The sequence below is a fragment of the Pomacea canaliculata genome, linkage group LG3 (genome assembly GCF_003073045.1).
Source record: "Pomacea canaliculata isolate SZHN2017 linkage group LG3, ASM307304v1, whole genome shotgun sequence".
In the NCBI taxonomy this organism is placed as follows: Eukaryota; Metazoa; Mollusca; class Gastropoda; order Architaenioglossa; family Ampullariidae; genus Pomacea; species Pomacea canaliculata.
Genome location: NC_037592.1, coordinates 18,425,968 through 18,439,374, shown reverse-complemented (window position 1 = coordinate 18,439,374; position 13,407 = coordinate 18,425,968). Strand labels below are relative to the sequence as shown.

The 13,407-nt window shown below is 40.0% G+C and overlaps 1 protein-coding gene across 1 annotated transcript; it reads right to left on the bottom strand.

Moving 5' to 3' along the window:
* Positions 1–1,092: 1,092 nt before the first annotated feature.
* LOC112560894 (cartilage matrix protein-like) lies at positions 1,093–11,055 on the bottom strand. Its single transcript, XM_025233003.1, has 14 exons — positions 10,919–11,055; positions 10,053–10,130; positions 8,984–9,190; positions 8,424–8,627; positions 7,155–7,292; positions 6,401–6,445; positions 5,200–5,409; positions 4,379–4,582; positions 3,792–3,920; positions 3,354–3,377; positions 3,022–3,066; positions 2,516–2,725; positions 1,997–2,203; positions 1,093–1,730 (listed from the first exon to the last, which is right to left on the bottom strand). The coding sequence occupies exons 2-14, from the start codon at positions 10,114–10,116 to the stop codon at positions 1,531–1,533; spliced, it is 1,887 nt and encodes a 628-aa protein (XP_025088788.1). The 5' UTR covers positions 10,117–10,130; positions 10,919–11,055; the 3' UTR covers positions 1,093–1,530.
* Between the last annotated feature and the right edge of the window lie 2,352 nt (positions 11,056–13,407).

Sequence of the window (13,407 nt, the reverse complement as noted above, 5' to 3'; positions counted from 1 at the left end):
CTGAAGTGGCGGGTTCATGGTGATTTGATAATATTAATTTCCACCTGGTCAGTGCAGACACAAATAATGTGTTAAATGTGTTGTGAGATTTTCTTCAGGGTTCCCCGAGTCTGCATAGCTGTGACCAATGACCACTAAGATGATGTGAGAGATGGAATTATTTAAAATCTTATCAAGCTCGTCTCTTTTATTCTTTTATTCAAAAGCGGAATATACAATATACATGCACAGAGAAAGTTCAGTGAAGAGTTCTTTATTTGCAATAGAGATTTGTGAACTATGTGTATCTTACACATGACAGAAAGATAGGAAAGGGTCATCTCTTGAATAAATTAATAAACATTAGCTTACTAAGAGTTAAAAGTTAAGAACACTAACAATCGCGGGTTACAGTCAGACCAACAAAAAAAAAAAAAAAAAAAAAAAAAAAACCAAAAAAACAAAAAAAACAAAAAAAAACTATGTGTGTGTGTGTTGAGAGTGGTGTTTGTTGGGACGGGGATCTCAAATTTGCTTTTGCTTCCGAGCTCACAATCATACACGCTTATTGGCAAGAAAATAGGACTAATGCACGTATACTCTCATTCTAATGACGGGATCGTTTCACAGAATTATTTGCAAGGCAAAGAAGAAACCGTTCATCCACTCCTAGACACTGAAATGCTGTTTGATGGTTATTTCTTAGCTTAACGCAGACACTCAACATATATTTCCAAGAAGAGTTAGAAGAAAAATGAAAAAAAAAAAAAACAAACTCTCTTCTTCTAGAGATATAACGGAAGACTCCAAGCCAGTGCTATCAATTACAAAATTCCATACTTGCACCCTTTCAGAGTCAGGAAAGGGGAATATACTTATTCCCGTGAACAAAATACTAAAAGCCCGCATTTGTTTGTACACGCGTGTAATGGCCAATGGTCACTGTTACAAGGAAATAATATAATCCCCATTTCTCAACAAATTTAGCAAACAGTTCGGTGACATTAATTTGTAGTCAGAAAGCAGATTTGAAAGAATGAATGCAATACAAATTTTATTTTACATCGAGCTGAAGGGTATTGAACAGTATTGTTGGTTAACAATCAGACTTTGCTGCGATATACCAAAACCATTTTTCTTTGTCCAGACCACTCCTGCACTGATGGCGTTATCTTTGCTCTGAACTGAAGGACAATGAGATCTCCCCAAGACAAACGTCAGAAGAAAAACGTGGACACCTGACCTATGACCTACAACTCATGCTATCCCTGTAAACACACTTTATTTCCCTAGTCATGCCAGTTTTAGAAGTTGACCAAGCTTATTAGCACAAGAGCCAGTGCCATAAAGTAAACATGAGACTACATTTCCGAAGAAGGATAAACTCGCCATTTATAATTTATTTTCCCAGCAGGTATCTAACCGTCCATATTTGGCTGCACATTGTTGTAAAGAGATGAAACAAGAAAGGATTCACCAAACATTCTTTGAAATCCAGCGCATGTTCAATCTATTTGTGACAGAATGGTTGCATATAAAATGGACAGCTCGTTAATTGTCGTCGTGGAATAAGGCAATTAGTTGTGGCGCCTGGCTTTTGTCGGACACGCGCTCAAAACACGTTTTAGAGCAGATGTCGCTCGCAACATCCCTCAGTGTTGATGGTAGGGAGGCCCACGAACTGGCGAAACGCAGTCGGCTGCCAGGCAGTACTCTGGTCAGTTCGGATAGACCCTGGTTACTGCCGATGCCTGTAAACAATTTTGCATAAACTGAGAATATCATAATGAATGCAACCGTGTCAAAACATAATAAAAATGTTCTTTAAGCTTGTGATTGCTCTTCTTGCAAGATTACTTCTTTTATTCAGCAAGATTTAAAAAAAAAGACTAATAGTTGTTAAACAAATTCGCTTTTTGTGCACAAAGTAGCTATCTCATAAACAACAGTTAAGTTGTCGCTATATAAGATGTGAATGATAAGCTTGAGAAGGATGCTGGTAGAGCAGAAAACTGACCAATGGCGTAAACGTTGATTCCTGTATTAAGTGCGTCTTGTACACGGCTGATGGTGCTTGTAGGATTGATGCTGGCACCAGTCGTGAGAATGACCAGCGTAGATTTGCCCCCACTACGACGGTTGGTATACAGCAGGTCGCTACCAGAAGTGATGGCCGTGTCTGTGTATCTGACACTGTCCCCAAGGTAGGGTAGTCTCAGGATAGCTGTGTAGAATGTGTTGTGTGAGACAGTTTCAACAACATTATCGACTAAAAAATATTAACGTCTACCGTTGTCCACGCATATTGCCGTTTAATGTAAATAATTGCAGATTATCAATGTTTCCATGCTATGTCAGTGACTAGCTGTGCTCCAGCTCTTTGGTATTTTTGCAGTAATAGTGCCGCGCAAGAATGATGGTTATGCAAAAATAGTTCAGATACAAACAGTGAAATAAGTGATCATGAAAGCAGGGAAGATGGCAGCTATTTCAAGTATTTTTTAAATAGTTTTTAAGCCCCTACTCCTCTCCTTACCATTGACGGTTGCACTCTCTGTATCAGACGGACCGAAGGTTCCCGAGAGCCTGGAGCCATAGCAAAGGCCACCAAAGCGAGCCTGGGAAGGGCTGATGACGAACAGACGGAGGAAGGTCAACAGATACAGCTTCATGAGCTCGAAGTTTGCTGTGCCCACAGTTGACGAGGCGTCCATCAAGACCACGATGTCCACGGCTTTGTTGCACACTTTTTTTTTGATAAAACAAGCAGTGGGATGGTTACAAGATGAAGCCTTCATTGTTAAGACGAAATCGGATGACATGATACAGCGCATCACGCTCTGCCATGAGGCAAGTCTCGTTAGTACATACTAAGTGGATAACTGACTGACACTGTTATTCAATGAGTGGTCTAACATTTTTTTTTTACCGCAACTATTATCATGCTTTCATAATCATTCATGTCCGTGCATTATCCAATATCGTTCAGAAATTATCAAAATATCATTTTCCTTTATATCTATATATAGATATATAACTTACCACCATTAGAAGGTGTAAAGGTTGGAAAAGGCATAGGTGTTGTTACTGGAAAAGATATTTAAAAAAATCATGATTTACTTTCTTCCACTGATCCATCTCTATCCCACTGCACACGCACATGTACATCAACAGATTGCCTTGAATTCTAGGTTAGCATATATGAAAAAATATATCGGCATATGAAATGAGTCATTTCAATGCATATTAGTTTCAATTGTCTTGTTTATGATCAATGCTATAAAAATTAGTTTAAACTGAAAACTTGACGAATAAGAATGTGTATCTCTATCCACTGTGATTGGCGTGGTGACTACAAGAGATGTGAAGCTTACCTATGGGTGACGTCGGTGCTGAAACTAAAAAAAAATTATAAAATTAAAAAAATTTCCACTTTGATATTTCTTTTTAAACACTATTTGACATAATAACCATAAAATGAGGAAGACATCATGACTGTGATTAATAGGCATCGTCGTGAATATTAATGTTATTCTGAAAACTGAGATGCACAGTAATGACACTAAAGCTCATTCTAATACAACTCTTTTGAGTATGTCACCATGACAAATTGCTATATGAGCACTATGCAAAATCTGTATTATTAACATATTTTGTCTTTAAAGGTAAGAGGAAAGTTAGTTTTTTTCTGATATTTAAAGCAATTGTCCTAGATATTGCACTGCGATGCATAGTGTTTAACATTTAGCTATAGTACATCAGGTCATAAACATGAGGACCTTTAGGTGTTACATGAGTAGACTCAAACTTACCAGCGCGGCACACATCCACAACAGAACTGGCAAGAGCAGATGTCAGATTTTGAAAAGTTTCCACATGATACATTTGGTTTTGGTCAGATGATATTGCCTGCAACTCGGTGTTGTCGTTGAGGCCGATACCTTAAATGTGCAAAAGATTTCAGAAATATTTCTTGTCGTCACAAAAAGGATATGCATATATAAAACAACGAGTGAACACAACCGAAGACTTTTTCCAGCTTATTATATATATTGTGAGAGAGAGAGAGAGAGAGAGAGAGAGAGAGAGAGAGAGAGAGAGAGAGAGAGAGATAGAACGTTACGTACGTTATTGACAGAATGTGTTCAGAATCTTTAAGGATTAAAAAAACGAATTTGTCTGTACTACTCTTGTTTGAAAAAAAATTCTGAAGTATTTCTACTTATTCATTCTAAAATTTTGATATTTTTAAAATCCTGATCCCCATCCAGCATCGATAAGTCAATCACACATTTTGTGAGGTAAACTAACCCTTGTATTGGCTGACATTAAATGGTCAGAGGGTGGGACTAATTATTTACTGACTTTACACAGGTTCACCACGGCTTTGCTCACTCACCAAGAGCGTAAATGGAGATGCCAGCTTGTTTGGCTTCGGCTGCTGCCTGCAGGGTGGCCGGCGGGTTGGTGCTGAGGCCGTCCGTGATGACTACCATGATCTGAGGCACGCCGCTCTGCTTCTTGGACAGCAGCTCCGCGGTGGCCGCGCGGATGGCCTTGTCCGTGTCCGTGCCGCCGTTAGGATAGGTCAGGTCACTCAGACCTTCAGACACAGGGCAATACAGTCACACCTCCAACACCTGTGCTTACATACAGAGAAAATATAGACGGGGAGACAATAGGGAGGCTAATATTTCCTGAATCCTTATTAGCCTCATTGTAATCACTTCGTGGTCATTACTGAAAGTCGTAATATTGTCGGAAGGCTTCTCAGGTCAGATGACGAAAGAATGGTGTTCGTGTGTCGAAACGATCGTGATGAAACTAATGTCAGAAAGTTTGCACCAATAAATTGTGTAAAATACAAATAAATTAGTTACGACCAACGTGTCGTAACGAAATAACTTTCGTTAAAATGTTGGTTTGTATTACTATTGTAAGTGCTATGTATGTTAACTTAAAACAACAAATCTGATATAAACTCACAGCAACCGGCGAAATAAAACTAGAGATAGGTTCAAGTGATGAAGTAGTTGAAATCGCAATAAACACTTTAACTCATAAGCAAACATCCGTCCGTGAAAGTAGGCTTTCAGCGGGAAACAGAAGAAAAGTAAATAAGGCTAACTTGCGCTGGCATCAACTTAGTTTAATGTACTACAAACGTGGCAATCGCGACAAAACCAATGTGAAGGGCTCAAAGCATAATTTTGTACTTGCCCTTCGTAATGACACTTCTGTCGTCGGTGAGGGGTAGGGACTGGAAGATGCCAGTGGCGTATGTAATGGCGCCAATCCGGGTTCTGCTGGCACCCGGCATGAAGAACTGCACAGTGTTGATGAGCGATGACACCGCGCTCTGAAAGTTGACGTTCCTGACGCTGCTAGAGCCGTCCAGCACGAAGATGACATCCAGCTGCTTGTCACAGACTGCAACAACAACAAGCTATGTCAAGACATTGTTCCCTTCTGCAAACAACATTGATACTCAAGCCGTTTTTTCTATATTACGATGATAAAAGTGCATCAGGATTTTGATGCAGCAATACGTGTGGCATTGAAATAATGATGTTATGTTGTACTCAGCTGTGAGAGTGATTTTAGATATTGAATGTGACTTTAAAAATTTACTTATGTGTGAGTGTGTGAAATAAATATGCAACCTCGAAAACGGACTAGATATGATTTTGCTGATAAGAGAGAGAGAAAGAATAAATAAACTTTATAGCAAAATACTTTTCATTAGAACTCTAAAATATCCAGATGAACAACGAACATTTGTTATTTCTATAAAAACATCGAAAGGTCTATGATTTGCATATCCACACAAACGCACGGCTCCATTTTAAATGTGTGTGCATTGTTTGCCCGTGACCTGCTAAGGTCACATTTTCCACAAGGCACATGGCCTAGGACATCCTTTATATTATTCCTGCTTTCAATACAGTAGACTGTGTGCTCGGGTTCATGGACACTTACAGGTCCCAAGTGTCGAGCTGCACGTTTGCCTGTCTCCGACAAGCCCCGTGAGGACACTTGAGTTGCCTTACCAAGACATCTGTTCATACATTAGCACTCCGCCTGGGCCTAGGATGGAGAGGCAGAGAATCTACTCTGACCGCCTTGTAATTACATTACCCTATTTCAGAAAGGATGTACTTCTGATAAATTATTCTTTCAGAAAACGGCTTATGACAAAGTACCCAAAACTAAATGGAATCTGCAAGAATTCAAACTGTAGGATACACAGTGGCAGGTGTATGCATGCAAAAGTGAAAGAATACCTAAACATATGCATACCATTGTGATCTTCGATTACATTCAAGTAATTTAATTTAATAAAAACTAGTGAATAATCAGTTCTGTTTCTCCGTTTTTTCGCCAGTAGCCGTAGTTATTTTACAGTTTACCATTAACTTACCCAAATACGGCGTTGTTGTCATAGTTGTGGTTCTAGTCGTTGTTTCTGAAATAATATAATCAGTCTTTAAAACATTAATTAACTATTAGCGATGTTGAGATTGATTAAAAACTTAACTTGAGAGAAATTGTTCTTCATTTTAACAGCTGCTTCAAAACTAAGTGTTGGTTATTGTATGATTGTATAATTTATTAAGCCAATTTATCAACAACAGATTTTTTTCACGTAATAAGGAAAATGTTTTTAGTACCTTGTTTCTTTGCTCATCTCGTTTGGCTGCTTTACTTTTTCCTTCGTTATTTTTCAAAAATGATTTTAGATTTTAATATAGTTTTCTGATTGCTGGGAATTGACACTGATATTTGTCAAACTATTTATTTGTGAAAATATTTACATTATTTCGAGAAGAATGTTAACCAATACCATTCAATCATAAATAGCTCTACATGGCATGCCATATAAAATAGTTCCACATCATAATAAAGACATTGCCTTGGTTGTGTCAGGTAAAGTATCAAATAAATATTTTAAAGTAAGCTTTTTTAGACTTACAGCTACACATGGTTTCATACGTACACACTGCACAGACTGGTAAAGTAGTACTGAAAATTTAGAACGTTTTCTGTCATATTTTTTCTGTAATATACAAACATGAGCAGCCTAGTATTTGGCTCTTTGCGCATGATAAACGTGTTGCACAGTGTTGTCTGAATGACTGGTATTTTACAGCAAGAGAAATATCAACTGCACGTACCTATGAGACACATGGTGGAAGCAAACTCCACGAGTTTTGTGGCCAGACTAGAGAATAACGAAACCGTAAAGACGTAGTTTCCATTTGCAGACGTAGCAACGGAGTTGAGTTCGTTAGAGTTAACATTATCTCCGACCCCTGTGATGAAGAACAATAAGAGATGTGAACTTTCAAGCATACCGCGAGCTGCTAAGAAACATAAGTAAGCTCCTATATCTACTAGGACCAGAGAACAAACTTAATCTAGTGAGATACAATTTTCTGACATGTCAGTGTAACATGTTAGTGTTAAATTTTAGTGCAAGATAAGATAGTATTTTCAGAATCTTGATGAAAACCCCCCTTTCATTCTACACTCCTACAAACATCCTCGGGTCAAGAAAGAATCGAAGTCGTGACCCCATGTTTGCACACAGATACACTTAATTAGCATACAGTCCCAATCCTCATTAGCTGATGCCTTCACATTGTAAACATAACCCTGTACAGTCCTGACTTCTGTTCATCTTCCACTGAAATTTATCCCATCAAAAAAAAAAAAAGAGCACCTAAATAAACCCTTAAGTAAAGACACTTTTCCCAACATGTCGCTACGTTTAGTACTGTTTTCATGATGGTTTTATATTAAAAAATCACACATGATCGAAACTGGCTTGTATGGTCATCTATCTCGTTGTCATTTTTCTGACATGATCAATTATCCCACATTCACCCCAGCCAGCCTTGTCTGTTCTTTGCATGCGTGGGCTTCCATCATGACTTGATCGTTAACGTTTTTCTCTATGAATACGCCTTGGGTGTATCACCACATCTCTGTCACCAATACAGAGAGGGTTGGCTGACCTGGAATTTCATCCCGTCCCGGACACACCAATCTGTCTCTGCATGTGACACCTGTTTACAGGGTCTGCTGATCTCATGCAGTTTTAATTGCTGGCTCGGCGCAATGCCCCTCCCGCATCTCTACCTCGCTCCCTGATTAACATATGTGCTACCCGCCCAACTCTATTCATCAGTCTGTCTTTCTGCATGCTGCATGCCCTTGTCTTGAATGATTAGCATAAGCAGTGCATTAGTCCTGCAGTTACAAACCTAGTTCACGGAATCATCGAAATGTGATATAAAAGAACCACGGTACAGAAGATGCTGGGCATAGCTCACGCAAACACTGGAGCACCCATAACAAACATAGCCGATTCGATGACTCATCACATCCATCACATCCACTACCCTTCTTGTATTCGTAAGGACACATCTGGACAAACTCACCAATGACATATATTTGGACGCCCTGACTTTTGGCATTGGAGGCGGAGGCGAGGGTGAGACTGGGGTTTGTGCTCATGCCATCTGTGACGAGCACAACGACCTTCGCCACGTCCTGCCTGTTCGACTGCTGGAACATTTGCACCGCCCTGTCGAGGGCTTTGTTGGTGTCGGTGCCACCGTTCTGGTAGCTTAGCTGGCTTATTGCTGAAATTAAAAGACTTCTTACAAATCAGTTTCTTACAGACTGTTGCTGACCAAAACATTAATATACATTTTAAAAATCATTTTGCCTAAAGTTAAAAAAAAAACTCTGCAAAGTTAATCTTAAGCACGCTTTGAATTTCAAAACGATTTCTCTTCCTCTACGTATGCAAAAGAGTGGATTTAAGTGTAAATGTGTTTATTTAAGTGCGAATGCGGAGAGATTATAAGACTGAAGGTTGTATGTCGGGGACTTTTGCTAATGTTCGTGTTTTGTGTCTTTATGCTGCATGTATGGAATATGTGCAAGTGCTTAAAAATATCTGAAGCCCATACTTTAGATTAATATACAAACATACCTTGCCGCAAATCTGCTTTTGTGCTGGAGAATGGGACGACTTCAAAGACCTCGGTGCCGTATGTAATAACCCCAACTCGTGTTTCTCCAGATGAGATGCGAAAATAGTCAAGGACAGAAGACAGTTGTGTCTTCACCAGCTGAAAGTTTGTGTTGTGTACGCTGCTTGAAGAATCCACAAGGAATACAAGATCCATTCTGTTGCACACTGGAAAACAAGTTTTATTTTCATCTCGCATGCTAAAAAGCTCAAAAGCAACTTACAAAGCAAGTCATGGAAAGATAAGACCTGCAAGCCTTATTGCAGGTTATGATCTGCAAAGTATTCAGTCGTGTGACACCGAGTTTCACTACATTGTTGCTGTATTCCTGTCCCTGTACAGCAGTGATGTGTACAACCGTAACAGAGTTTTCACGATCAAAATAATTATCACCGATGATGCATTGAGTCATAAATATCAACATCTCAAACTATTTCTATATGATTTTAAATCATAATATTGTTTAACAGACTACGTCTGTCGTGCTTAAAGCCAGTCAACATTTTAAGTACACTGTGTATCTTACAAGACTTCGCCTAACTTCCAAAAGAAAATTGTAAAGCAGTTCTGTGAGCAAACCATAACTGTCTCCATCTTTAAGGAAGTATTAAGATGGACACGATCAGATCTCCCCCCATCAAAGTGAGATGCTACATTCCAATACTCAGGCTCCACCAGCTTCGGTCTGGGAAAGAAAAGATGCACCTAAAAGAAAGCTAAGCCCCAGTGATATCCTCCAGGGCTAATCGTTTTCTCAGTGCTCAGAATCTGGATTCAGGTGAAGTATAGGCACAAGCGTTCTCGCCATGTACCGGGATCTGTGATATGTCAGCATTTACGCATTTAAACATGATTCCAGTGTATGAATATGCAAATTTTCGAACTTGGAAAATAGTTATTTAAACAGGAAATGTGCGGCTTCCTAGTCTCTAACACCTTCTGTGTAGCGGGATTTCATGTATTTCTCCCTGTCAAGGAAACAATGACTTTAAAGGATTGTCCAGCGATGCATACAGAGAGTCTACTCACAGTTCTGAGCGGCAACCTGGGCCAGTAAGCCAAAGAGGCTCAAGCACACTGCAGCGTTGATCATCTTGGTGGCGGTGGCTGGAAGAGAACAAACAAAAGTTTCAGTCAACCATCATTATGTTGTGAGAACTACATTTAGTGTATGCGGTAATCACCATATACGAAGACAACCGTATCTCCTCAGCTAGCTTGGTCATACGTCGTTGATTTCTGCTAATAGCAAACAGTGCTCGAAACAAATTTTTTTATTAGTTGCAGCATTTTTATAACTCGCTTGCAGGGACTACGTCTCTTGTGTTTGCTGGTAGAGACTACACAGCCTGCTACTCTCTCAATACTTGCATCGAGCCCAAGAAGGACCCCGTAGCGCATGCAGACAAACACGGTTCAAAAGAAGTGTTTACATTTAGAAGTACCAGATACACTTATTTTGAGTGGTTTTGACAGGATGGTGATTGGTAACACCGCGGCCGTTTAAAAAATAGCGAGAAATAATCTTTACAAAATCATATTAGTATTCATTGTTTTTGTGGAATTATTATTAATGTGGCTGGTAAACATTGTTTATACTTTTTTCAGTTGCTTAGTCTGAAAAGTGATTACACAGGGTTAGTGCCAGTGTCTTGCTACACAATCTGGCAGTCAACTACTGCAAATCTTTTAGTAAGCAAACACATACCAAATGTGTAATGCTTATATCCAGAAACGTTTAAATAGCAAAATAGATCAAATAGATGTTAGATACTGAGATTTCAGTAAGATATTCAAAATTTGCTAAAATGCTAGAGACATTTCCTTTCCATTTTTTTTTTTTACAAACAAAGCCTCCATTTTGCTTTCCCAAAAATTGACAGGTGGACAATCACCTTCTCGACCAGAGAGCGATGTCGCAATGTTGAAGGTAGACACTCAGCTGACAGGTATCCGCTCCTTCTCTTGTGCCTTCCGCGCTGCAGACGTCTCATAGATGGCGCTGTCATCTGGATGCAAGGCGACTTTATACAGGCCACAGATCCACCCACCTGTTCACGACTTTCTATTTTATTTTCAGCGTTAGGTGGACGGGGATGGCGTCATTTTCTCGAGAGATCTTGAGCCTTTCCGCATAAGGAAGACATTCTGAAGTATTTGAAAACTTTGTGTTGCTTGTCATTCAGGAGTTATCAGGTGAAAAGTGGCAAAGCAGGTCTTGCATGTGCATGTACGTATGTCTACGTGCACACACACACGCACGCACAAAAGCACACACACACACAAACACACCCCCACGTGTGCATGACTTTTTCTGTGTGTTAGCCTAGGCGAACTTACATCTTGACCTCTTCACACACTAGCGGATGCTGGTGGCTGCATGATATTAGTTTGCAAGGGGTGGGGGATAGGTACTTTAAGCATAGCAAGCAACTAAGACTACATCATAGCCAACCATCCAGCTCTGTAAACAGATGCCACATGCAGAAAAAGAACAGCTTGGCCTTGCTCAATACGAGATTTGAATCCAGAACAGTCAATCGTTGTTGTATTGGTGACAGGCACTAACTCGTCCCCATCAGTTTGCAAGACGGTCATAAGCTTCAGAAGAAATCTCAGCTGCTTTTCAACGTTCAGGGTTCAAGAGTCCTGAGGGTTATGGCAGTACAGTCTGACCACGATAGTTCTCTGCCCAGCACTATGTTTTCAAGTCGTGCCCAATGACTTTATTTTGTAACAAGTGGGAGATAAACTCAGCAATATATTATCTATCATTACTATATTTCTAGTCGCCATGTACAAGCATCCCTTTGTATGTAAATTATAGGCAATTTGTTTATGAACCGTCTATTTTTATTTGCATTTGCTCTGGTTGAAATTTAAGCGGAAATTGTTCAAGCCTACTACAAGAACATTTGTTTAACTACATGGAGGTTTACAGAACCCCACCTGCACTTACTGCCTACCACTTTAAAGCCCTTAAAATCTGACTCATGGGTCACCTAGTAAAGTCGTCAATAAATCGTTTTTAATCCACATGTAATTGTACGTAGCTGACACACACACAAGCACGCAGGCACGCACATGCACACACAGTTACACCGAGAGAGTATTATTGTTAAACACAAACTAGTGACGAAGGGACCCGCTACATAATATTTGTTCTTGAAAACTTGTGTTCGTCTTTAGGTGTTTATCTGTGCAGATATATACACGAGCAAGCTTCCAAAGAATGCCCTAGCATCTCGCCTATTATGGGTTAGATTCTTGGTACAGTGGCCTACAAGGGTTTGCAAGTGATGTATACTTAAGGAGGAGATTTGCATGTTCTCGTTACTTTTGTAGTTTGCCCCATAACATTCTTGTCGATACATAAAACATATGTGTGTAAGGTGCGGTAATATTTGAAAACGTGCAAGCAAGCGTGCACACGTACTCTCTCTCTCTGTATGTGTGCTTGTGTGTATACGCGTGTTGGTGCTTTCGTGTGTTGGTGTGTGTCTGTGTGTATGGGTGCGAGAGAGATACAGTCAATTTTAACTGGTAAAAGGTTGACACTTTTGATACCTTCCCACCAGATCATGAAATCTCAATGTTAATGGTTAAACACACTGCTAACAAAGACCTTAAGGTCAAAGGTGACTGGGAAACCTCAGTTTTGACCCCGCACCTGTCGATGTCGCTGCATTACCGCTCCACCTGCAGTGAGCAGCTCGCCACCTGCTGTTATTCGTGGTCCCGTCACACGACGCCGGACACGTGCACGTTGTACATCCGGGCAGCTAAATGTGAGCAGACTAATTTCGAATTGTTTGGGAAATCACACACTCAATTAAGTATGAGGTGAATACAACGCTTTGCGGTGATGTGAGGACATAAATTTCTGCCAAACACAAAGCTACTCTAAACTCTGCTGTGCTTTATTCTTAATAGTGAAGTGCATTTGGTGCTTTTGCATCGCGTTTCTTGCTTTTCTTTTCTTTTCTTTTTTCTTTTTATTTAATTGAGCTGTAAACTCCTTTCCCGAATTCTGACGACCAGCTGTACAATAACGCCTTTTAAAGACTGGAATAACCATTGTGACGGATGTTTGTCTCGCTCCTTGGTGTGACTAAACGGTGTGGCAGCCAGCAGCTGATGAAAACTGGATTCTTTGTGTCGGATACAGTCTTCAGACACACACGAAGTGAGTAGGCTTCACAGACCATCATCCAGTATTCATCTGCCGATCTTGCCACTTAATCGCAGGGAGGTTCTATGATCCAATGTTTACCAAAGCGCTAGACAAGGTCGAGACGATTTTGCTGTCTATACTTGACATTTAAGGAAGATACCGCAAGAAGTCGGGGCAAGAACGGTCTTAATTGACGCTCCCCAGAAGGAA

Bases quoted from the DNA above. Each gene is read 5' to 3' on its own strand.
- LOC112560894 (XM_025233003.1), bottom strand. From the start codon at position 10,116: ATGATCAACGCTGCAGTGTGCTTGAGCCTCTTTGGCTTACTGGCCCAG. The intron at 7,293-8,423 runs GTGAGTTTGTCC...TCTTCATCACAG, and splicing joins CGTCCAAATATATGTCATTG to GGGTCGGAGATAATGTTAAC. The intron at 3,067-3,353 runs GTAAGCTTCACA...TATCTTTTCCAG, and splicing joins AGCACCGACGTCACCCATAG to TAACAACACCTATGCCTTTT.